Source organism: Drosophila gunungcola, unplaced genomic scaffold (genome assembly GCF_025200985.1).
Source record: "Drosophila gunungcola strain Sukarami unplaced genomic scaffold, Dgunungcola_SK_2 000001F, whole genome shotgun sequence".
In the NCBI taxonomy this organism is placed as follows: domain Eukaryota; kingdom Metazoa; phylum Arthropoda; class Insecta; order Diptera; family Drosophilidae; genus Drosophila; species Drosophila gunungcola.
This window is the reverse complement of record NW_026453197.1, coordinates 17,827,126-17,852,195: the sequence shown is the minus strand read 5'-3', so window position 1 is coordinate 17,852,195 and position 25,070 is coordinate 17,827,126. Positions and strand designations below refer to the sequence as shown.

General features: G+C 40.0%; 1 protein-coding gene and 2 non-coding genes across 6 annotated transcripts in view; 2 read left to right on the top strand and 1 right to left on the bottom strand.

Annotated features, from left to right (window-relative positions):
- Nucleotides 1–18,431, top strand: part of LOC128262807 (protein decapentaplegic) — a 43,283-nt gene extending 24,852 nt beyond the window's left edge. Inside the window, exons 1-3 of one of the 4 annotated variants that reach the window (XM_052997331.1) lie at nucleotides 6,830–7,052; nucleotides 12,783–13,688; nucleotides 16,194–18,431. In XM_052997331.1, coding sequence (XP_052853291.1) covers nucleotides 6,896–7,052; nucleotides 12,783–13,688; nucleotides 16,194–17,104 — 1,974 coding nt within the window. In that variant the 5' untranslated portion in view covers nucleotides 6,830–6,895 and the 3' untranslated portion in view covers nucleotides 17,105–18,431. Of the gene's footprint in view, nucleotides 1–6,829; nucleotides 7,053–8,650; nucleotides 9,870–12,423; nucleotides 12,644–12,782; nucleotides 13,689–16,193 lie in introns of those variants that run through there. The other 3 variants (XM_052997333.1, XM_052997332.1, XM_052997334.1) reach the window with 3 other exon arrangements.
- Nucleotides 18,432–18,641: 210 nt separating this feature from the next.
- Trnay-gua (transfer RNA tyrosine (anticodon GUA)) lies at nucleotides 18,642–18,764 on the bottom strand. Its single transcript has 2 exons — nucleotides 18,728–18,764; nucleotides 18,642–18,677 (listed from the first exon to the last, which is right to left on the bottom strand). It is a non-coding gene; the product is annotated as a tRNA-Tyr (tRNA).
- A 2,707-nt stretch (nucleotides 18,765–21,471) lies between these two features.
- Nucleotides 21,472–21,573, top strand: Trnay-gua (transfer RNA tyrosine (anticodon GUA)). The gene is made up of 2 exons: nucleotides 21,472–21,508; nucleotides 21,538–21,573. It is a non-coding gene; the product is annotated as a tRNA-Tyr (tRNA).
- The last annotated feature ends 3,497 nt before the right edge of the window (nucleotides 21,574–25,070 follow it).

The window sequence follows — 25,070 nt, the reverse complement described above, 5'->3', positions numbered from 1 at the left end:
GCTGCTGCTGGTGTAGTTGCAATTGCTGTTGCTGCTATGTTCCCCATCATCGGCACCTCGTCTTTCGCTTGTTTTGTGGTTTTTTTTTTGCCGCCTTCGAGCTGCGAATTTATGGCGACAAGGTGACAGATTCTCAAACGATTTTATCATCTAGGCAACAATGTTGGCAATATCATAGCGAGTTTAGCGCCCGACTTTGTTTGGATTGGAGTGATCGCTTAGTTCGACTATTTTATGGTGCTTTTGATTTGGTCTGCAGCAGCAGCATGGAAAATGTAACATAACTTTATGGTTTCGACGATGTTTATACTATGGATTGGGGGCAAATCACCTTACAGATAAAAAAGGACGCCTATAGGAAGTGAATCAAGTGTGAAAAGTGTAAAGATCCTTCTAACAGGTTTTCACAGTACATTAAAGTTTCATAGCTAATATTGGAGGGAATAGCTTGGCTAAGAAACTCTACTTCCTCAGTTAAAATAGTTGCTTACTTTTATCACATATTTAATGATTTATTTAAGTACTTCAAGAACAACCACAAAAATTCCAAAAAACTTTTTGGGCTTGCTCAACATTTTGACCCAATGAAATCCACTTGATTTTAAATTGCAATTACTCCTTAAAAATATTAAGTAAAGTAAATTTAATAACCTGCCCAAATTGAGTGGGTAACAAAAGCTTAAGTGTCGATGCATAAAAAGCAACAATGGATATTGGGCAACATTTATGTAAGTGGCGATTATTGCGCCATTACGAGTAGTTTATGTGGTAGCAACTACACAAAAAGCAGCAGATAACGCCAAAGACTTGGCAACAGTAAATGAAACGAGTGTTTACAGCCCCCGAAGACAAAGTAAATTAATGTGTTCTGTTGCGGGATCCGAAATAGTTAGTGTAAACAAGTAGGCAATGGAGTGTGGGGGTGGAGCGCCCTTCGAGGGAGATTGAATCCCTGGTTAAATATTTATGAAATCATAAAATTTGATGTCTCCCTTCCGTCGGGCACTTGACAGTAATGCGACCATTACCAAGATGTGTCGAAGAACTCGAATCTAGAGTCTAGAATCTCGAAAATCAAAACCCCGAAAACCCAAGCGCCAGTGCTAATGATGATTTTGATGTGCAGTCAATGGATTGGCTGCAGGCCCAATTGCCACAGCGATTACATGGAGTACTACCCATTTGTATGCCCATTTTACCCCGACTTTTTCCGACTTTTCCGATTTCCCCATGCCGAGGCGATGTTTGTTTTATGCACGATCCGTTGTTTTACAATCGCTGTAAATAAATAGAGGCCGCAGATCAAAGGCTTATCAATTAGCACCCATTTCGATTATGCTGCATGCTGCACAGTGCACTTGCACACTGCCTGCAATTCACACCCAATTAGTAATAAATTTGAATGCGCGCTCTGCCGATTTGCCGCCATTCGGCTTAACAGTTATGGTGGCCATTAAGTTTTATCGATGGCGCTCGCTCCCGAGTTTCGGATTTTCCGATCTTCGGATCCTCGGATCAGGGAGCCAATTTGATTTGTGGCCCACTCGAGAGGGCTTCGTTACACATGGAACATGGCCATCCACAATCCACCTTTGATATTCTCGCACATAAAGCCCCCATCCCCCGGCACAAAAAGATACGTGGCTGCTTAACCGAACTTAATTGCAATTGACTTTTAATGCTTATGCGGGCTGCCCGCTGTGTTAATTCGAATTCAAACTGTTTCCATAAAGTGGGAGCCATGTGGCTGTATCTCCCTCCCCATTTTCTCTATGGATTGCTTCACGCCGCTGACGAGCGGCAGAAGACTCCATTTAAATCGAGAAAACTTCAATCTTTTCCTAAGAAAGATCTTGGAATATTTAAACCCAGCTTGCAACTCCAAACTTTCGTTATCTAAGAATACAAAAATTTAAAGAACTTCAAAAAATATCTAATAGTTTTAAAGGCAATGGGCACTGTATATATAAACAGATTTATTCCGAGTGCTGATGAATGTTGATCCAGATTTAACGTTCTTAGTACTAACAAAGTAGTATTGCATGTGATTTTGTTTAAGCTAAGTAAATAAATTATAAATCACTTTTTTATAACATCCAAGGCAAGCCAAAAAGTACTTCTTCAATTCTCATATACAAAATATAATTTCAATGGAACTTGCACATGTAATTGTGTTAAAGCTTAAAAGTAATTTAAAATTGCTATCAAAAATTTTTACTTTAAGCTATAAAGTTTAGGGCCGGAAAAACAGTATTTTCTCTTATTCTCATATATAAAATACAATTCCATTATAGCCTGTAATCAATCAAGTCAAAGCAATAGACTTTCAAATTCATTTTATTAAGCACCCATCTTTAATTGCACTTAATTTGGAGCTGGCCCCCTGATGGCAGGTTCCCAAGGGAATTATTAACTGGCGCTAATAAAACGCTTCAAGGTATTGGGTTACCATCAGAAATGCATAAATCAAGTGCTGATCCTGATGGCTAATGGCCAGCGGAGGAGAAGGCTTTGTTACCAATTTATAAACAAACAAAACGGTTCCGACGACGACAACAAAGGAAGGGACATCGTCGGCGGCAGCATCAAATTACCACAAGATCGGGGTCCAAACCCAGACCAAAAACACAAACCCAAACCGAAACCCATATCCATGAACCGCTTCTTACAAAACGTTCAGGATCAGCTTTCACAAGATGCAACTTAGACTTTGAGTCCCCAGCTTGCTGTTTGCAGTTTACAGCCAGTTTGTCATTCATCGCAGAGCAAAACACACAATAATAACGTTTTAATTGAACAAAAGACAACAAGGGGCAGCAAAGAATCCAGGGAGCCAGTCGAACAACAATTGACGATTGTAGGAATCGGATTCAGACTGGGATTGTGTCGTATAGGAGCCTGCAGTTTTGCGGCTGCCTCATGAGGTTGAGTATCTGTATCTGTATCTGTGTATATATATCTGTTACTGGTTTTTTTTTTTCTGAAGTGACTGTGACTGTCACCTTTCCATCAAGTTGAAGGCAGGCGGCGGTGAAAGGCTCTCGACGGCCGTCCACGTGCCAAGAGGCATTGTTTGGCGACTTTTGTTCGCCGAGCAGGCTGCTCTGCTCGATGGTAATGGTAATTGATTAGCTGGTCAGCAGCGAAACGGAGCGAATCAATGGACACACGTTTAAAGGATCCCCTAATGAGGTCCATTTGCCGACAAACTGTGTGTGCGTGCACAACCAGCTGAAACACTAGAACCCATTATAATGGCCATATTAAGTTGCCTAATAGGGGAAGGGATATAAATATCTTTATTAAGGACACCCTTATCTATATCTGGCATATTTGTAATGAATTATTATGTGGCCATGTTTCATAATTCCAGCTTAAATAAATTAGCAAAGTTTGAGTGTCAAGTCATTACTTATATAAAAGGTTTGGATATCAAATTATAGGTAAATACATTTGGAACCAGTAAAATATTGAGAGAAAGCACTGAACTAATTTAAGACATCGGAAGTAAATAGTATAAATCCCAATTAAAATACATGGTTTCAAAGCAAATATTGCACTTTATAAGTGCAACACATGTACATACAGTATATAAAAAAGTTTGAAGGACTGCTGTAAAAAAACAAGAATTAAAGCCTCTGTTAAGGATTTCTTAATTTTTAAAACATTATTTAAAGCCACAGTTTACAATTCAAGGATCTATGAACTTATTTATAATTTACATATTTCATTTCTTAATCTCAAAAACATAAACTAAAGCCTCAGTTAAAACCAAGGGTATTTTTGGTGGGTGGACATTAAAGGGCCTAACTTTTTAGTACAGAAATTTAGGAAAAAACTGTTTTAATATTTGGTAAAAAACATTTAAATCAATAAGATTTCGAAAAGTAAATGAGTCCTAAAGTTAGTTGCCCTGCCATTTTCCCTTCCGACTTGGAGCGTCAAAGTGCTTACACTTAAATATCCTGCCATCTCGACTTTGATTAAACTATCTTTGGCCAACCCAAAGAACCCGCATCCTGGCAGTTCCCATCCGCATCGAGGACAATTAGGACGCACGCCCCCGTTGTGTGGCAGGAAAAACAGAATGCGAAAAAAGGGATCGAGATCGATATGAAGGTCCTGATCCTGCTGTGACCCAAGGACCTGGCATGTGGTCAGAAGACAGCCGTCTCGCAGCATCCTGTCCAGAACTGGGGAGTTTTTGCGCTGCGAGATGTTTTTGCCAGGCACTTGCCTTGCCGCCTTTAACAAATGACACACGATCACTTGATAAATGAACTGCAGCTGATAATGGATATTCGTATTTCGTATTTGGGATTTCGGCTTTCGGATTTCGTACTTCGGATCGTGTTGGTCCAGTGAAAGTAGCGCCAGGGATGGCAAATGGCGATAAGCAGCTCAAGGACTCGATTTCAGGTGGTCCGATAAGCAGCAGAACCATGCGAAAGGTAATTAAGTGCCATTAAAGTTGAGTGGACTGGAGTGCAGAGCCGGCATTCCAGAGGGCAAATGTATCTGTATCTGCATCTGTATTTGTATCTGTTTATCTGCCGGATGCAGTCGCAGAGCGAGAGAGTTGGAGTGGCGAGGCGAGGCGAGGCGAGAAAAGAGACCAAGTGAAACGAAGGAGGAGCACAGAACGACACCAGCACCAAGACCAACGCAAAACCATCAGAAGAACACCAGATTCAAAGAGCACACAAAGACACTGAGACTCGAAGACGGACAAATCAGACAGACGATTAACATACAAAAGGATGTCCACGAACTTTGGAGCCCGCCTTCTTCTCGGTATCTGTGAATGTATCTGCATCTGTATCTGTATTTGTATCTGTATCTGTGTCTGCGGAGTGGAGTTTTTCTCTGCGCCAATGGGCATGATTCACGGCGGGGAGGTGGGGCATCATGGGGTTAAGCAGCCACAGAACTAACTAAAAACTTATTTTCATAAATCTTAACACCAAAACAGAATAGTGTTAAGTATAATTGATTTAGGAAAAATTTATAAATACCTACATAGTATTTCCAATTAAATATAAAATATACGAATTACAAAAAATGTTTACTTAAAACTATTTCTAATTAAATGCCAATTCCTTTAATGCTTTGTTTACTTAATCGGTGCAAATCGAATTAATAGTAATTATTAGAGTGCTTTTTATTTATTTGAAAATTTTCCAGTTGGTTTTACTAATTTATCTATCTTGCCTTATAGTTTGTTCTCAGAGCAACCAATGTCAGTAGCTATTATTCGTAGGCAAAATAATAAAAATTTAAGACAAAACCAAGCTTACAACAATATTTTCCCCAGTGCATTATCTTCCGGTTTTTGGGAACCGGAGAAATAGCCGGGAAATTCGATTCTCGCTGTAAGTAGGCAAGCACGAGTGCCGGACAGACGGCGACAAGTGAAGAAGTGAAGAACTGGACAGGAACAAAGGCTACTTAAGCAGCCTTGGCGCCAGTTGGTTGTCCATGTGTGGATCGGGAATCGAGTGTGTCTGGATGTCACCGAAAGCCACAGTGTCTGGCAAACGCTCCATTTGGTCAGTGTTTCGCCCAGACGACGCCAACGGACTTGAACGGGATCTGGATCTGTATAGGAAATACGCATCAGCTAAGCTTCATTGTCGGCAATCACACAAAAGGATATCCTAAGGGACTTATTTTAAATACATTTTCCAAACATTAGTTGTGAAAGCATTGTGATAACTAAGCATTAGTAGATTTAATGTTCTGTATTGTCTCAATCAGAACATACATGAAACTATCAACGAACATAGATTGAATTGAAGACAGCAATAACCAATAGGCAATCGAATTTATATTTTGTATTGTTTTATAAAATAAAACAAGCTTGGTTTAAAAATAAACATATATATTTAAATCAATTCATATAAAGAAATGTCCGCTTCCAAAAATTTCATAGCTATTTTCTGTGTGTGAAATCACCCATTTACACTTAACAAAAAGTAAAATGAGATATTACCAATTAATTGTATAAGAAATTAAAAAATAAAAAAATTATAGAAATAGCAAGAAACAAGTTTTTCATAATCTTTCTAAGAACGATTTAACTTTGAGTGTATGAGAAAAGAACTTTCAAGAAGGTTTCCAACTGGCAGCTTTATCTTGTCTTAAAACCTTTTGGCTTTGTGTGAGTTGCTGGGCCAGCTCCACCTACCAATCTTCAATATTCGACGTCTGCTTGGCTGGTTTGCAGCACCTGCTCGTTTAGTAAAAACTGCAGCAAAAACTGCCGCAAATGCAACTGCAACAGCAACAGCAATCATTTGTGGCAGAGTCACGTTGGCTGCGCATGCGCGGGTGTTTCGGAGTTTCGAACAAGACTCGTAGACTCATCTCCACAAACAAACAAACAAACAAGCAAACGAACGAACGAGCAACAAGTGCAACAACAAAAGACAGTTAAAATGCATTTAGTAGCCGAGTATCTGTGTGTGTGTGTGTGTGTTTTGAGTATCTGTGTGGCTGAGTGCGAAAGAGCTGGCAAGTGTCATTCTTATGGCTGCCAACGCTGCCCTTTTTTTTACCTCTTGCCTTCCGACCAATAAAATTATACTAATTCCTGACTTTTTGATTTCATTTTCTGTTTGTGTTTGTGTTGTTGCCAAGGATTTCGTTACCTAAAGACACACACACACACACACACACTCACACACCCACACACACACTCAGAAAATCGGGGGCTCTCGCTCGCACTTGCAGTGATCTTATGCGATCCATGGCATGTGCGGTGGATCGGTGATCATGATCACGATCATCGTCATTATTTCATACCATTGCTGCCTGGCTGGCTGGCACATCTCATCTCACCTGAGGTTGAGGCTGAGGGCCCAGCACCAGACTTCGGAGCAGTTCAGCTCCAGGAATGCGCAGACAGTTTGGTTTCGTACTTGGCTCATTGCGCTCGTGCAGCTCGACCAGAGAATCCCCGCGAGCTAAATGCTCCACTCCGCTGGCTGTGAACAAAACGACTCCGACTCGGTTGATTGCATTCGGATACTTTATTCGCGGGAGTGTCAAACGTAAGTAGGTGGAAATTGTGCGCTTGGAATGTTCTTTTCTAGAACTTTAAATATTACTTTTCTCAATTTTTTTTGAGACCAACATAATAACTTGAAAAAACCTTTTGTACATCATTTTATTAAACTCGTTAAGTTATATTTGGGGATTCACTGGCACATAAACTTCAACAGTGATGATTTTCGTATTTAGTTACCCCTCAGCCTGCAACATTTGTATTTCTGAAACAAAGCATTTTTCTGTTATTGTCCATCTAATTTATAAGTATTTTAAGGCTTAGCTTTCATTTAGATTTTTGTTTCCTTTATTTTCGCTGATTAAAATATGTCAAAAACAACTTTTGAACAAATTAATTCCATTCAAATCTCGTACAACATAAAATATTTTTCTATTGGAAATAAGATTCCGAAATAATGAATTTACCACTATTGTCCACATAAAACAATTGTTGATTTAAATGAAAGCATTCGTTTTAAACACTCCGTTAATATTGTTGACATTCGAAAGAAACACATTTGATTAAAGAAAGTGTTTGTTTAACATTTTTTATATTTTTAAAGTTTGCTTTGGATTCGGTATAAAAAATAGCTTGAGAGCCGTCTTGTCGATTTAAAAGATTATTTTTCATTAGCCTTGATGGAATTTTTGTTTTTAACTCTTCAATGTTAACTTGTTTGGCCAATTAGTCAAAGGATTTAAAATTTCTTAATATCAAACATTATTATTAAATAAGGTTGGTTTTACACTTTCTTCTTTAAATCACAGTTTCATTAATTAATAGGAAAATTAGTTAATAGTTAATGTATTTTTGGTGAATTTTAGATTTTTTGAACCCTATATTAATTAATATACCTATATATTTTATCGGAAAAGTTTTGCCTAGTATTTCCTTAGTTTATTCAAATTTTAAGAGTTCATTTTACCATTTTCAAAATGCCTAGTTGGAGATCGAGATCGCGAAGATTGTAAAAAGAAAAGCTCAGAACTATTTCGACCTACGACCAAGTATTTCCTAAATTTCTAAAATCATAGGGAGAACATTTCACCACAAACCGAAAACCTTAAGTACCATCCTTGTGTTTTTCAAAATGACTGCTCTGAGTTTGAGATCCCGAAGATCTGAAACCTAAAAGCTCAGAACTTCGAGCCGAGTGAGTTTCTCCCCAGAGAGAGAAAGAGAGGGGGGTTAGAGCCACTCAAGACCCCAGAGCACGAGAACGTAATTGGTCACTCAAGAGAGCGGCGAAAAACGAGGAAGATTTTGACGTCGCGCTGGCTGGGAAGCCGAGCAACAGAAACAGAGACAGAAACGCTAGACGAGATGCGTGATCATGATCGCGATAATGACGATGATGACGATAATGGAGATGGGGGCGAAAGCCCGAACTTTTCGAGTTCTCCTCTCCTCTCCCTCTCTCTCTCTCTCTCTCTGTCTTGGCGGGCGCTCTTTTTCGCCCTCTCGCTCGCTCGCTCCCACTCTCTCTCTCTCTCGCAGCGTGCCGAAGTGTATCGGTGTATCTGTGTGTCGGCCGAGTGCAAATGTATCTGTATCTGTAACCGAGCCGAGTATCTGAAGTATCGGAATCAGGTAGAGGTAGACAGAAAGGCGTTAGTCGTTCAACAGCGCTGATCGAGTTTAAATCTATAGCGAAATGAGCGGCGGCGGTTGCGTTTGCGTCTGCGTCTGAACTGAACTGAAAGCCAAATTGTATCACTTGGCGCAACGCAAAGCTTTCAAGGAAAATTCTCCTCCAAATAAGTATCTGACAGATATTCGCGGCGCGTTAAAGAGATACCCCAAGTGCGTGGCGGAAACAAAAGAAATTGAGGCATTTAGTAGTAGGTTGTGCGCGAGTGTGTGCTTCTTCTGCGGCTGGGTGTGTGTGGAATGTCAACTGACGGGTTGTAAAGGGAAACCCTGAAATCCGAACAGCCAGAGCCAACGCAAATAAAGCTGTGAATACGAATTAAGTACAACAAACAGATACAGCTACAGATACAGATACAGCTAGAGAAACAGAGATACTGGAGATGCCCCAGTGAAGTGTGTGTTGTTGTGGCAGTTGAAAACTATGTGGATTACTTTCGAATCGTCAGCCGAAGGAGCCGCCGGGTGACAGGTGCATCCACATACACATCCGCATCCGCATCGGCATCCGCATATCCGTATCCGCATTGCAGCCCAAATATCCAAGGGTGTCATGTGCCGCGGCATTTCGACCGCAGCCACATCTACCGACCAGGTGCGCCTCGAATGCGGCAACACTATTTTCAACAAGAACTCAATCTACTTCATCTACAATTATCGAAGGAAAACCGAAATCAGAACAGAAATCAGAACAGAAATCAGAAGAGAAAACAGTAGCCGACGCGGGCCCACAAGAAACATCCCTATCAGATATTTACACAAGCGTGATTTATTTGAAAAGCGAAACGGCCGTGCAGCAGTGCCATAAACATCTGTAAATTGTGCAAATATATCCAAGTGTAACCGAAAGCCGCCCGCCGCGATAACGTCTCCCATTCCCATACCCATACCGCATTTCGATTTTGATTTCGATTCCAATTCCAATTCCAATACCCCGATCCCCCAATCCCGTCATAAATTCAGTGGAACGAAAAGTGTACGAGACAGTTGGTCGCTCCTATTTTGCTTGCTTTCCGGGCGATCCATCACACGGCTTTCGAATTAATAACCGAACACATGTCGCATCGATATTCGACTTGAGCGATACGGGCACCCGGAGATCCAATATCAATACCATAACATACCATACCATACCATACCACTCGACCATAGGAAACTTTATAAGACTGAGGTGAGTGCCACTAAGCTTATGTAAATGTGTCAAAATGTGTAAAAAAAAAAAAAAAAAAGAAGAGAAGAGAAGAGAAGAGAAGAGGGGAAGGTGAATATCTGAACTTGTGAGAACTGCACACAAAACCATTGCATAATGACAGCCGTGCATTTGATATCGAAAAGCCAAGCCAAGTTCATTTGATATTGAAAATTACTTGGCAGTCCGAGGAATTTTTCGGGTTGTTCGCCTTGTCGTTGGCATGCGGCATTCGGTGTGCGACATTTGAGTGAACTCGAATTGTTCTTGGCCAAAACTTTGCTATAGGAATTGGTAATGGGATATTTGGCAATTGGGGATAGCGAGAAGTTTGTTTAAAGTCAATTAGTTGGAAGTGCACTTTCACTCGGTATTAAATAGAATTGTATTTAAAAGATTAGATAATTTGTAAAAACATTTGACTAGAACTTCAATCTAAATATAGCAGACAGAGTTAACAGCATTTATTATAATATTATTCAAATTCTATAAATTTACATATTTCCTTTAAAAAATAATAATGCAATTTTATTTTAAAAGCATATTATTAAACCAAGCCTTTTGAAAAGCAATGTCTTATTGCCTCAAAAAAAAACTATTTTCAATTAAATAACTTAGTTTCATATATTGCTTTAAAACTTAAATAACTTATTTACCCTAGTTTAAAATTTAAAAATATTTCAAATCCAAATTCTTCAAGACTTAAAAATATTAACAAGCCCAAATGGTAATCTATTAAACAATTTAAATGTTTTTGCTGTCTATTTATGACTATTAAAACCTGTAATTAAAATACCTGAAATATTCAACAAGGTCTTTTACTTAAATCAACCTGTTATTAAAAGATCTTTTACGACGCTCAATCAAAATATTTCACCACGTATATCATGATCGTATTGTGCTATGGTTAGATATTTTATTCCAAGAACTCCGATGACCTTTGTTGGTCAGCACAATAAAGTACCGTTCTGATACTCGACTAATATTATAGATGGGAGACCCTTTAAAATCTTAAAAAAAAGGGAACATAAAAAGTGGCGGCAAAGACAAAACAAAAATGTCAATATATCCTGGCACATAAATAACCCGGCAGAATATAGTCCTTGACTCTATTGTATGCGATGGGTGCGTGAGTGTCCAAGGGTTTTGTGACTACGTTGGCGTTTATTATTAACCAATCTAATTGCTGACGTTGTGCGACACAGATTACTATACTCCATGCCATATGTATTATAGTATGTTGGGCAGTGTGTGAGTGTGTGTGTGCGATCTGGTATTGGGTAACCGGAATCAAACGTTAATCGTTAATAACAAAAATGTGTCAATTTGCGAAACATTTCGGAGTCGTTGGTGCTGCGACAAAAAGCTGAAATTTGAACTTTAGCAGGCGCTTGCGACATTTCACAGCTCCAGTTGAATTGAATTGAGCTGAGTGCGAGTTATGGATATAGTAGTAGTAGTGTAGTATCTGGTATCTAGAACGCGCGTATTTCACTGAATGGACTGTGAGCTTGGAAATCCCGTAGAGCGCCTGGCATTCATCGATGTCGGATGTCTAGGGGAAACCCCCGTTTGTCCCAGATCACCGGCCATCATCTGCGGCAGGTAGTAAAGAACACATATAAACTGAAACTGAAACCACACGCAACCGCAACCCATGGAATTCTGGGAACATATTAAAAACAAACAACAAATTATGAACAAATCATAAACGTATTTATGAAATTCAATTTCATTCACCCTTTCCCCGATTTTCCCCCGGTTTTCCCCTACTAATTTCCACCAATTTCCCCTTGTCGCCTTATCACAGACTCAAGATCTCTGCTGCACCCCCCAGCGTGTGCCATCTTTTCAAAAACGAAAATCCAATTTAACCAAAAGATCCCTTTGCGTTTAAGCGCCCTGTCATATAACAAACTATTTTTTTGTTTTTTAGTACAAGATAAGATGTTAATCTTTATGTGAAAAACAACATGTAATTTGTTCTAGGTGTGTGCGTGTGCGTATGCGTACCTTTCTCAAACTCATCTTGAGATAAAATCTGGGATATTTATTGCCTATAACCAAAATATATAGAATACTTCTAATAATTTTCATAAATTTTCCAGATAAGTTTAGGTCTTGGGGTTTTTTGAGCATTTGCCGCCTGTTTGTAAATCAAAGCGCCCAATGCGATAAGTGGAAAATATGACGATCGAAGCTACTCTAATAACCGAAAGACCGAAAAAGTGGGGGGTTGTATTGAATTTCTATTCGTAGACACAAAACGATAAAGCTGGTCCCAAAAGATCGTGTGTCAGTGCAAAAGGTGCAATGTCCGCCTGCGATTGCAACACTTTTGAGTGAGAGTGAGAGAGAGAGAGAGAGAGGGGTATTGGTAGGGTGGTTGGGTGGCAGTAGGGTGGCTAAGAGAGCCACCATTTTATAGTGGCAACCTTTCACCCGGCCATAAAACTTTTGGGCCGGCGCTGCTCTCTTTCCCATCAAATGGGCTAAAAAGGAAGCGACGTCGCTGCCGCTGCCGCAGTCGCAGTCGCTGCCGCAGCTACCTCCGCTGCCGACGTCGCTTACCTGCCGAAGAAGAAGAGCAGCGTTCAGTCGCGCAGCGCACGTCGTCCAACGCACACACACACACGCGCGCCCAGAAACCGAAACAGAGACAGAGAAAAAAATAAAGATACAAGATACGTATCTGGCAGATACGAAAGAGTTGGACCCCCTATAGTCGTCCCGCTTGCACCCATGGCCGCCTGAGTGTGAGTGCAAGAGCGGATTGAGTGGAATATACGATCCATTCCGAATCGGAATCCGAATCTGAATCGGAATCCGAATCCGAAACGAATAACCCTTGCCGACCAGACTTTAACCCATGGTTTCCTCTTTGTCTCGTTTCAGAGTTGCAAGCGACCATGCGCGCATGGCTTCTACTCCTCGCAGTGCTGGCGACCTTTCAAACGATCGTTCGAGTTGCTAGCACCGAGGATATATCCCAGAGATTCGTCGCCGCCATAGCTCCTCTTCATTTGGAAGGATCTTCACAATCGGGATCGGGATCAGGTGGAGCAGTATCAAGTGCCGAATCCTACAGCACAGCATTAGCAAAAGCATTTAATCCATTTAACGAATTATCATCGTTCAGTGATAGTGATAAAAGCCATCTGAGAAAAACAAAAAACAAAAACAAAAACAAATCTAGCAAAAGTGACGCGAACCGACAGTTCAACGAAGTGCATAAACCAAGAACAGACCAATTAGAAAATTCCAAAAATAAATCTAAACAATTAGTTAATAAACCCAAATCCAAACCCAAACCCAAAATGGCTGTCAATCAAAACAAGAAGAAGCACCATCATCATAACCGCAGCAATGGCCACCACAAGCAGGCAAAGGCATCCAGCAGCCAATCCACAGAATCTCATCAATCATCCTCGATTGAATCAATCTTCGTGGAGGAGCGTGAGCCCATACTGGTGCTCGATCGCGAGGTGGCATCCATCAATGTGCCGGCCAATGCCGGAGCCATTATCGCCGAACAGGGCCCATCCACCTACAGCAAGGAGGCGCTGATCAAGGACAAACTCAAGCCCGACCCATCCACTCTAGTCGAGATCGAGAAGAGCCTGCTCTCGCTGTTCAACATGAAGCGGCCGCCCAAGATCGACCGATCCAAGATCATCATCCCGGAGCCGATGAAGCGCCTCTACGCCGAGATCATGGGCCACGAGCTCGACTCGGTCAACATACCCAAGCCGGGCCTGATGACCAAGTCGGCCAACACAGTGCGAAGTTTTACACACAAAGGTGAGTTTTCTTTTCTGAAATGTATTTCGATTTGTAAATTTAGGATTCAATATCCACTATTGGTAGAAAGCCGGAAGCGGAAGTGTAACTTTATATATACATATTTTTATTGTTTTGGTCAATTTTATTGATTTTGAGCAATATTTTTAATATATTTAAAATATTTAATGAATGCCAATTTAAGTAACAAGCTGCAATTGCAAGGATAACCATTTAAAATATTCTATAACTAAAAAAGTCATTAAAAAGATAACAATTTTAAATATTCTAAAATTTAAAATGTCATTAAAAGGGGCTTGTTTAAAGTTATTTTATTTTCTTAAACTACTAGTTCTTTAAAAGTAAAAAATCAATTAACTTTCTAAAACAAATTACAAGTTTTCTGAGCCAAAATGTTAGTTAAAGAAAAGGCAATATTATGTTCTAAAACATATTGATTTTATACCCTTATCTAGTTTTTCACATTTAAATAGACAATGTTTTAGGGATATGCACCCTTTACATTATTTTATACCCTCATCTAGTTTTTAGCTTTTATATCCATATTTTTAGTTATTTGGAAAAAATGTTTAAAAACCAAACAATGTTTAAATGAAAGGCTGACTCTTACCTAATTTTCTCTTAAAAATATTTACTAACAAGTAACATATTTATTAGGTCCAGTTTTAAAGCCAACTTTGAAAGCCATTCTCTGATAGCCACATTTCATCGGAATTATATTGCCTTATTATAGAAAGAAACCAATTTCCATTTTGAATTAAGAATGTTGATCAAATAAATTTCATACAGGTTTATCTAGATTTTAAATATTTAAATAGAGTAACTAGCCCATTTTATTGGGACATAAATCACAGCCAAAAATAATCAAATCCATTTGCGATTACTTCCTATACCTGGGTTTTCCACCTGCTCAGTGCGACACTCGGCCAAAGGCTTCGATCTATATTTTCCATATATATTTCCACTCATTGCAACGCGGACTTTCCGCTACCAAAATGCGAATGAAGAGCTACTCGGATTTTCCCTGAAATTCTAGTTCATCTAAGCGATTTGCATACCTGCTTGCCCCGATCCTTCGATCCTGCGATATCCTTCGCTCTATCATTCACGCAAGCGCCGTGAAATCACGCGGAAATTCCACGGCTTTTCAAAATGAACAGCTAAAAGGACACGAGTGTCCTTTTACCTGCTCTGCGGCGATTGACAGCCCGGCGGTGACCTTGAAATCTTTCCTAGGAATTACACCAGGAACGTTTAGCGCATGCGCTAAATGGCTTTTATATTGTATTTGTAGGAATAACAATTATTATTAAAGCGTATTTCGCATTATTTTCCGCAGGATTATAGGGTCGAAGACAATAAAGCAGTTAGAGCAGGTAACCAAATGGCCAACCAACAAAACCAAACCAAGCCAAGTGTCTAAAGCCAAGTGTCTAAGCCGACTGGAGAGTCGAGTTTGTCTTGGTTACGGTTCAGTTTTGGCCAGTCTTTTTCAGGCCGCATCTGTGTGTTTTCGAATCCCTGCGTTTGATTCTCGCTTCTCAAAAGAATTTACGACTCGATTTTCTTTGTGAGCGAAGCGGAGGTACTTGAAAAACGGCAGCGGCGGCGTCGATTCAAATTAAGAGTTTGTCGGCAAGCGTGCAGAGTTTGCACCTTGCTGTACTATATATATATGTATATATATATATATATATATATATATATTTAGGAAAGATAGATCCGAAAAGGTAGGCCGGGGTGGGCCATGGTCTTTAGCACAGGCGCCAGTCGTAAAAAGGCGGCTGGACAACTGGAACGTGCGATTTTCGACCTTTTTTGTCCCAGATTTTCCTGCACTTTCCACACTCCGCTCGAGCAAGGTAGTGGGTGTATTTAAGCAGGGGGTACTTACTTACTTACTGCAACAGGTAGGCCAGGTAGGCTCTGCGAAGGTGTGTCTAATCATCTGGACGGAGATCCGAGCCCGCTTTATATCCCCACTTGATCCACCGGATCGAACGGCTTAATTCGCTGATCCCATTTAAGGAGGATGCAGCTGAAAGTCGTTTTTTTTAGCAGCAATTTGTTCCATTTTGTGCTACTAAAAAGGGTAAATTTTAATGAATATTCCAGATTTTAAAAATTGTGCATTCATAACCAATTTAAAACATAATTACTTTAGACACTAAAATCATTTGTTTTTTATTTCCTGTTCATAAGCCAGGTGTATTGTATATATTATATATCGGAACGGTTAAGAGATTTAGTACTTCTTACATTTTTCTTGCAACTTATACAGAAGAAGATTTATTTTGATAAAAAGATTTTATCTATTTAGTAGATATTTTTGCTTATTTTACCTCTGTTTTCCTTAGCCCAATGTGATCTTAAATTTTTTAAAGTAGTTTAATTTATTTGTTATACTGTTAAGGCCATTTAGTATGTATTTTTTCTTATATTTAATCTTCACTGCCTTAATCCAAAACTCACCCGGAAATATCTTTTTCTCTTGCCTTCTTGCAGATAGTAAAATCGACGATCGGTTTCCGCACCACCACCGGTTTCGCCTGCACTTCGACGTGAAGAGCATTCCCGCGGACGAGAAGCTGAAGGCGGCGGAGCTGCAGCTGACGAGGGATGCGCTCAGTGCGCAGGTGGTGGCCAGGACGTCGTCCTTGGCCAGTGCGAACCGCACCCGCTACCAGGTGCTCGTCTACGACATCACGCGGGTGGGCGTGCGCGGGCAGCGGGAGCCGAGCTACCTGCTGCTGGACACCAAGACGGTCCGGCTGAACAGCACGGACACGGTGAGCCTCGATGTCCAGCCGGCCGTGGACCGGTGGCTGGCCAGTCCGCAGCGCAACTATGGACTGCTCGTTGAGGTGCGAACGGTACGGTCGCTGAAGCCGGCGCCGCATCATCATGTACGCCTGCGCCGCAGCGCGGACGAGGCGCACGAGCGGTGGCAGCACAAGCAGCCGCTGCTGTTCACCTACACAGACGATGGACGGCACAAGGCGCGCTCCATACGGGATGTGAGTGGATCGGAGGGCGGTGGCAAGGGCGGGCGGAATAAGCGGCAGCCAAATCGAAGACCTTCGAGGCGCAAAAACCACGATGACACCTGCCGACGGCATTCGCTGTACGTGGATTTCTCCGACGTGGGCTGGGACGATTGGATTGTGGCACCGCTGGGCTACGATGCGTACTATTGCCACGGCAAGTGCCCCTTTCCGCTGGCCGACCATCTCAACTCCACGAACCATGCGGTGGTGCAGACGCTGGTCAACAACATGAATCCCGGCAAGGTGCCAAAGGCATGCTGCGTGCCCACGCAACTGGACAGCGTGGCCATGCTCTATCTCAATGACCAAAGTACGGTGGTGCTGAAGAACTACCAGGAGATGACCGTGGTGGGCTGTGGCTGTCGATAGATTCGCCACCCAAATGCCACCATCACCACCACCACCACCACCACCAGCACCACCCGAGTGGAAATCGCGAGCGAGAGAGCATCAAATGCTGTTTGGTTCCAAGCCGTCAATGCTTTAAACACAACGCAAACAAAATGGACTGAATATTTGAATTTTAAGTGTAAATCGTTAGACTTTAATTGTATGGAGTAAACAGCGGCAGCCATGGCCACGCCCCCAGAGCCTCAGTACCACCCACCAACAACCACCAACCACCCACCAACTACCGCCGACCTTGGAGCCTCTGTCAGTTTTGCCAGCCAGGCTGGGAAATACCAACCAGATCAGAGTGATTTTGAGTGAAAGCAGAGTCCACTGTACATAGCCGCCATGCCACGCCCCCTTCCCAACGCCCTGAGAAGCCGCCCCCATCCCCCAGATACTTCAGATATTAGATACTTTCGTATCTGTGTGAGCCGCTGCTGCTGCTATTGCTGAAAAATAAGTAAGAATAAGTGCGACCAATTGAACAAATTGTATAAAAATGCTATAATATATTTAACAAACTGGTATCTTATGTATGTACATGTTTGTGGAAAGGAGAAAGAACTATTCTACTAGCCGTTTTTTTATTGATAATTTTATAAAAAAAAAAGCAATAGCAAACCATTTGTAAATTAACTAGCGAGAGTATAATCGAGTAATGACTTGAAATTACTTAGGAACTATCAAAACCTAAACACACATAACTAGTTGTAGCAAAAAACCGATATTGCATATTGTAACTCTCTTGTATATGTACTAAATACCTATATACTTTATATGCAATACACACACCAGCACACACACACACACAAACACTTTCATCCATAAGCACACACACAAGCACACACACATATCGACAAAAGGGTATTTGAAACTACTTTTATTCGAATTCAACTAAACATAACTGTATAAACAAAACGTATGCTCTATAAATATATGAATAAATATTTACATCGTTATGCGTTCTAAGCTAAGCTCGAATAAATCCGTAAACGTTAATTAATTTAGAAATTTAAGACTTAACGCCTAAGCTCAGCATGTTGGATAAATTAATAGAAAACGAAAAAGAAAAACAAAACAAAAAACCCACAAAAAGAAAACCCACGATGAAAGTTGAAAGGAAAATATCGATTCGTGCCTGATGTTGCAGAGCACGATTTGTATATGCAATTTTTCATATAAACTTTATTATTTTATTTATTTAAAACAAAGCATATTTTTGATGACGACGAGGATGATGATGCGGGAGCAACGAGGAAAAAGAAAGATGGAAAATATAAAAGAAAAACAATTTATTAAAAAAATTTCTATTGAAGTTTGTTTATTTTGATTATTTTGGTTTGGGAAATGTATGTTGTTATTACTGCTAAAAAGTAAGTATGTGAGCAGTCCGAATATTTTAAGGCAAATTATAAATATTATGAAATAAATGTTTTCAGTTTTACTCCAAAACCTTTAAAACTTTCATAATGATTGAATTGTCCTTAAACCCTTAAAACCAAAAGGAAAAAAATCCTTCGAGCCGGATTTGAACCAGCGACCTATGGATGCCTGCTGATTTCGAACACCTGAAAGGTTTTCGTTGCATTTTGCACACTTCTACAGTCCACCGCTCTACCAACTGAGCTATCGAAGGCGTTGTCAGCACAGGTGCCAATTTAAAATTTCGCCAGCTTATCAAAGTTAATTCAATAAGTGCTCAGCAAAAAAACGGAAACAATGGCAAACCGCTTATCGCAGCATTAAAAGCAGAAACAAAACTGTCGCAGGTATACCCCAAAAACGTGCTGATAAGAAACGAGTGCCAAAGCGCTTCACTCTATAGATTATAAGCTAAATTCATAGAAAATCAGTGGAGAGGTGGAAAACCAGCTGTGAAATCGCAGCACTATGGGTAATTTGTTAATTAAATGAGCCAGTTCGAAACGGATGATAACAATCTGCATGCATATCAACTTCTCTGGAACTGTCTGAAACGTAACAAATTGCTGGCAAATGAAATGATTGGAATCTGGAATAAAACTATTCAAACAGCTGAATGAACTTTGATGCTGATAAGGGCGGGTAATAAATATTAATTATACCACATTTCAGGTCAACAAAAATTCAACTTGTTCTCCGTTGATTGTTAAAATCAAAGTCAAGTGAATGAAACTACACAACAGTGTGAAATGGTTTTAAATCAAGACTGATAATGTTTATTTATAAACTTTTGAAAAATATTTATTTAGGAAGAAATTAATTATGCTAATTGAATATCGCTTGCAAATTAAAAGTATGACATTTTAAAATTAGTCATAATATAATAATGAATATATAATTACAATTAATATATATATATATACTACTGAAACCAGCGGCATAACTTTATAGTGCATATTTATTTGCTATACTTTATATAATAAATATATATATATATATATATATATATATATATATAAAGTAATGCTGCTGGTTTCAGTAGATTACTGATAATACTGTAGTTTTAAAATCCAGATGTGACCCTAGTCTATTAATAGCTTCGTCGATTAAATGCTATACCAAACTAAATGAAATGAAAATCAAGAGGGAGATGCAATTTCGTCGCCAGAAGGTTGAGGATGAGTCATTCGGGGATTCTGTTCGGCTTTATCGGAAGAGTAAATTAATTTACCCCATCCCATGCTCTGTGGCAAAGTGTATTTTTTGGGCTCAATTAAATGACTCATCATCGGGCGGTCGGAAAACAAGCCTGAGAGCCATTGAATTGCCACACACAAGGTGACTGGAGATGGAGATAAAGATTACTCAGGGGTCTAACGCCTTGCCAAAATAGTGATCGGTTTTTCCTAGGAACTTGGCAATTTTTCCTGGGCCACGCTAGATCTTTTAAAACGATAGGACAACGCCCACATATTGGGTTTGGGAAAAATTCATTCAATCATAGCGGGAAATTGATACTGAGATCAAGAGACCTCACCGACGATTCCAAGATCGAAGACCGCTGATAAGCAAAAACTGGGTAGAAATTCAAAAAAGGGAGAAACTAAGCCGAGAGTCAGTTCCTAGTCATTCTTAAAAATTATGAACATTTGTTGTAACATACCTGGGCAAATTACGAATAACTAACCTAGCCACAACTGACCCCTCGCCGCGGGAATCATTTTTCCTTATCTAACAAGACGTTTTGAGCAATCGATCCACACACGCACACACGCACACTCGCAGCCCCGAAAACCTTGCTCAATGGATCACAAACGGGTCGCCGCTCATGGCGCTTAGCCATACCGCTCTACCGCTTTCCCGCTCACCTGTCCCTCATTTCCAGAGCCTCACCTGCCCCTCTCATCCCCTTATCCCAGCCTCCCCTCATCTGTGTGTTTTCGTCGGTAATTATCCGTAAGCTGTCAGTTTTTTCGCTCCGCTTCCTCTGATGCACTTCTTGGCTAACCTTTTTTATTAACCATCGTACGTGAATATTGGAGATGGCAGCCCAAAGATTTTGATTTTTCTAGAACAAGCATTTCCATATAGGTTTTTAAAATTTATTGAATTTTTTAAATATTTTAAATGTAACATATACATAGTTTTATATTTTTGAAATATAAAGTACAGCATCCACTCTGTTTAACACGCTGCCATCCCTAATTGATGTACTTATATAGATAAGACGATATTGGTCTGGTGGCCGTTTTCGGATTTCGTTTTTATGACTTGCCGCATTTTTGGCATCCTAATTGGTTTGTTAAGTATTCCCCTCGTCTTGCCGTGCCTTTCGGGCCGTCAAAAATTGCCCTGTGGCTTATCGGGAACACACTTTGTCCGAGTGCTGCCGCTGTGATATGTCGTGGTTCTGGGTTCTGGACACTGGGTTCTGGGGCTCCTAGGCCTCCGGCTAAGTTCTTTGGACTTCTGGACCTCTGGACCGCTGGCCACTTGCCTGATAAGACGGATCGTGTCTTCTGCGCGCCTGTGGCATGATTCACTTGGTCTGAGTCCCGAATGCCCAGGCCACAGGCGATGCTGCCTATATATTTTGGTTTCCCGGGGAGATGACTCACGGCCGGCGTTTACTAGGTGGCCACGTTAATAGTCGCCCCCGATACGCACTGTCTGTGTTTACACCCGGCGCCTCCCTTTCATCTGGCCGAAAAAATACGAAAACAACAAAAAAACAAGAAATCCGAAGACAATCGGCTCTCACAGTCGATATTCATTGCTGGCTCTGCATAAAGCAAAGCTCATTTCCCCCCGAATACACCATCAAAATGCCACACCACACACCACTTAAATTTGTCTCAGCTGATAAGTTGTCTTTCACTCGGATTGTTTATGAACTCGTTTTGCAGCGAGCCATATATAGACCTTCGATAGCTCAGTTGGTAGAGCGGTGGACTGTAGATTGGCATTACGAGTGTACGAGTGTAGACATCCATAGGTCGCTGGTTCAAATCCGGCTCGAAGGATTTTTTGTTTTACTTTTTTTCTTTCCTTAAAAAAATTCTTAATGTTCATACAGTGAGTTACTAACTTCATAATTTTAATTATCCCTAAAAAAAAGGAATTCTCATATAAGTACATTTTTCGCTCAAAGTCTCTATAATTGCAATATTATTTTTTTTTTATTGCTACTGGTAGCAATCAAGGTATATTATATTAATTATAGAAAAATAAAAAAAAAATCAATTTTATAGAACATAATATATTTCTTTTCATAAACATTAAACATTTAACATTAACATTAAACATTTAATGGTCAAACTAAAATAATTAAATAATAAATATTAATGATATTAAAAAAATGGTTGTAAACACGGAATTTATATTTTAAAGAATACAATATATCAATAGTAAGCTGCAATTAAATCTAAAAAAATGCACTTTTATTTTACGAAGTAAAACAATTCTTTTCCAAGAAAACCAACCTATTTTAAACCATACATCAAGCATTTATTCATCTAAAAGATACACACAAAACACAAAAACACCGTTGAAAAGGGCCCTTCTGTTAATCTGAAGCAGATCATAAAAGAAAAAACAAATTGTAATAAAAGTTACAGCCCTCAATTTGCATTTGTCCTTTCACAAAGGAAAGGCCTGGTATCCACAAAGCCAAAAAGGCACAATAATAACAACTGGCAGCCAAAATGGCAACAAAGGCATCAGCAACAGCATAAAAGTCCAGACTTTTTGACTCACAATGCGGACGTCCTGCCGCTTTGGCTGCCGTTTTTCTCCAACTTCAACGGCTTCTTCTCCGCCCAAAAACAGATGCTATCAATACATCATTTGCCTTTGTGCGGCTGTCACAAATTCATTCACCTGTTCTCGGGCCACGACTTCATCATCAGAAGCCGGAGAAGCAGCAGCAGCAGCCGGGCATCCAGACAATTATACTGCGTTGATCTCCAATTAGGCTGTCGAAACTCCATTTACACGGCCAACGGGCGTCCCATAAAACATCAAGACTGTGGGCCTTTTATATCGGTGGAAAAATATGAGGGCATAAAGGCAACAGATTCAGCATCTCTCGTTAAGTTGCCAGTCATCTTCTTTACCATCATCATCATCATCATCGTCATCGGCGAGTTAAGTAAATACAAATATGAATGAATTGCTCACTGGCTCCTTTTGAAGATCTGGATCTGCATCTGGATCTTGGCAGATCATCATCCGGCATTGTCTCAGCCGTCATTCACCCCCTCCACTTCTCCTTTTCCACATCCACATCCAAGTCAAGTATTCGGGCGTACAAACTCAAGAGTGTTTGCCCTTTCAGCGATCTCGATCTCTTGGCCATATAACAGTTGCACTTTTGCCTTGCTGAAGATCAAAATTCGTGTAATTTCTTAATGGCTGCGATACATACTGACAATATACTGGCTATGTGGGATACATCTCTTCTGAGTGCTGAAGCCGTACACATAAAGGGGTCTGGTGTGCTCGACCTTAATTAGTTCAACACTCGTTAGATACTCCACAAGCCACAGGCATTCGCCAGTGCACATTTGCATGCCGAAGATTGCGATTATGACGATGATGGCATGCCGTCGAAGAACTTAATACCCCCGTTGGAGAACAGCTTTTCCTCATTACTGAAATTCCAATAGATCAGAAGGAGCATGGGATTGGCAGTATGGAGAACAAGGGATACCCTAACTCTTTAGGCACTAATTATGGATGAGTTAAAACATAACTAATTGTTATAAAAAGGAAAATAATTAAAGTGAGCCTAAAGAAATATAATGTAATTACAAAATTGATTTGTAAATATTTAAAGTATTTGTTTGAAATTACTTAGCAATTAAAAATAATGTTTTTTTTTTTTAAATTTAAGGGTCAAATTTGTACAATATATTGCTTATTTGCACAAAGTTAAATATATCTTTAAGAAATAAAATATTTTGTAAATATTTTAAATCAGAAAATACTTACTAATTTTTAAAGGAATAAATGTTTCGTTTTTTAGGTACCCTTACAAGTATTGTTCTGCTTTTCAGGATCACAAAGCCTTTATTACTTCACCTACTTAATTCTTAATACTCATTGTGCCTTGCTACCCGGCTATAAAATACTTTATACCGTGCATAAAGCCAAAGTCTTGGCACTTTAATAACCACACATACTCGGGTGTTAAAATGGGGCGCCACAGCCATGGAAAGCCGCTGTGGTTTGCAGCCGCGTCGCTTTGTCTGCAGCCGCGACTGCCAGCAAAAATAAATAACGAAAAGCAAAACAAAGACTGTAAGACTGAGAATGCTTTCCAGCTTTCCCTGGCAGACGGCTGAAAAAGAGGCAGAAGAACGTACACGCCGGGAGCCAGAAATCTTATTAAAGCGTAACTAAATGCCACGGATTAATGTCTAACAGGCGGTGGCAGGCAACAGGTGCTGCGCATAAATGCCAGTTTAGTGGCCGCTCTGACAGCAGGACACGCTGGGTGGAGCCATGCCGTGTGGATGTGGATGTGGACCCCACAAGCGGCATTAGCATATTAGCCTTGGCTGGCTAATGAAGGCCACTGCCGCAAGTTCGCTGCCTAAGTATTTCGCTAGTGGAAGTTCGTTACCTAAGTCTTTCGTTTGAAGCTGGCGGAAATGCTTCACGATCAGCGAGAAAACGAGGCAGCCGTAGAAGCAGCAGCAGCAGTAGCAATTGCATACTTGAGTGTGTAATCAAAACAAAAACAAAACAATTAATCAGCACAAATGGCAAAATGGCAATGACTTTGGCCTGTGAATCGATTATATTTATATTTAATATCCAATTAGCATATCCGAACGTGTGCCCTGCTATTCAAATGAGGCGAGAAGTTAATTGAATGTGAATTCATTGCTGCATGTCCGAGTCGTCGTGTGAACTCAGCTGGAGTTTTGTGTGTCTTCTAGAAGTCGAGTTAATAACTCGCCGCATTCGCTGTGACATTTATAGGCTTGTTTCACAAGCCCTAATGACTCAACCGAAGTGGACCATAAAATATCCAATTTATTTCCTGATCCAAGCCTGTCGACCGCCATTAGAATCAAATTGAAATTTATCTTTACAGTTATGCATAAATTAGTTTTTAATTGTCCCTTTATTTGCAAAATTTTCTATCAAACGGTTGCAAAAGTAGATGTATGCAAATATTGTATATATTTTCATAATTAGTCTGGATATTTTATGGCTGGAATATTGATCAATGAGTGAGTCTGTGAGTCGTATTTTTAGCCTTGTTTAATTATGTTTAATTATTTACAAATAATTTAATGGGAATTAAAACTACTAAATTGCATTCAGTTTGTTAAATGTGGTATTAAACTCATGTTGTTAAGATGCCTATCATTTAATTTTTATCCAGTTAACTATGTCATATTTAAATAAAGATTCTTAAGTTTTATAAGCGTTCAGTGTGTTAATATTTTGTTCCTATCTCAATAATATTTGCTCATACTTGGCCCTTGTTGATCGTTTCATCATCCCC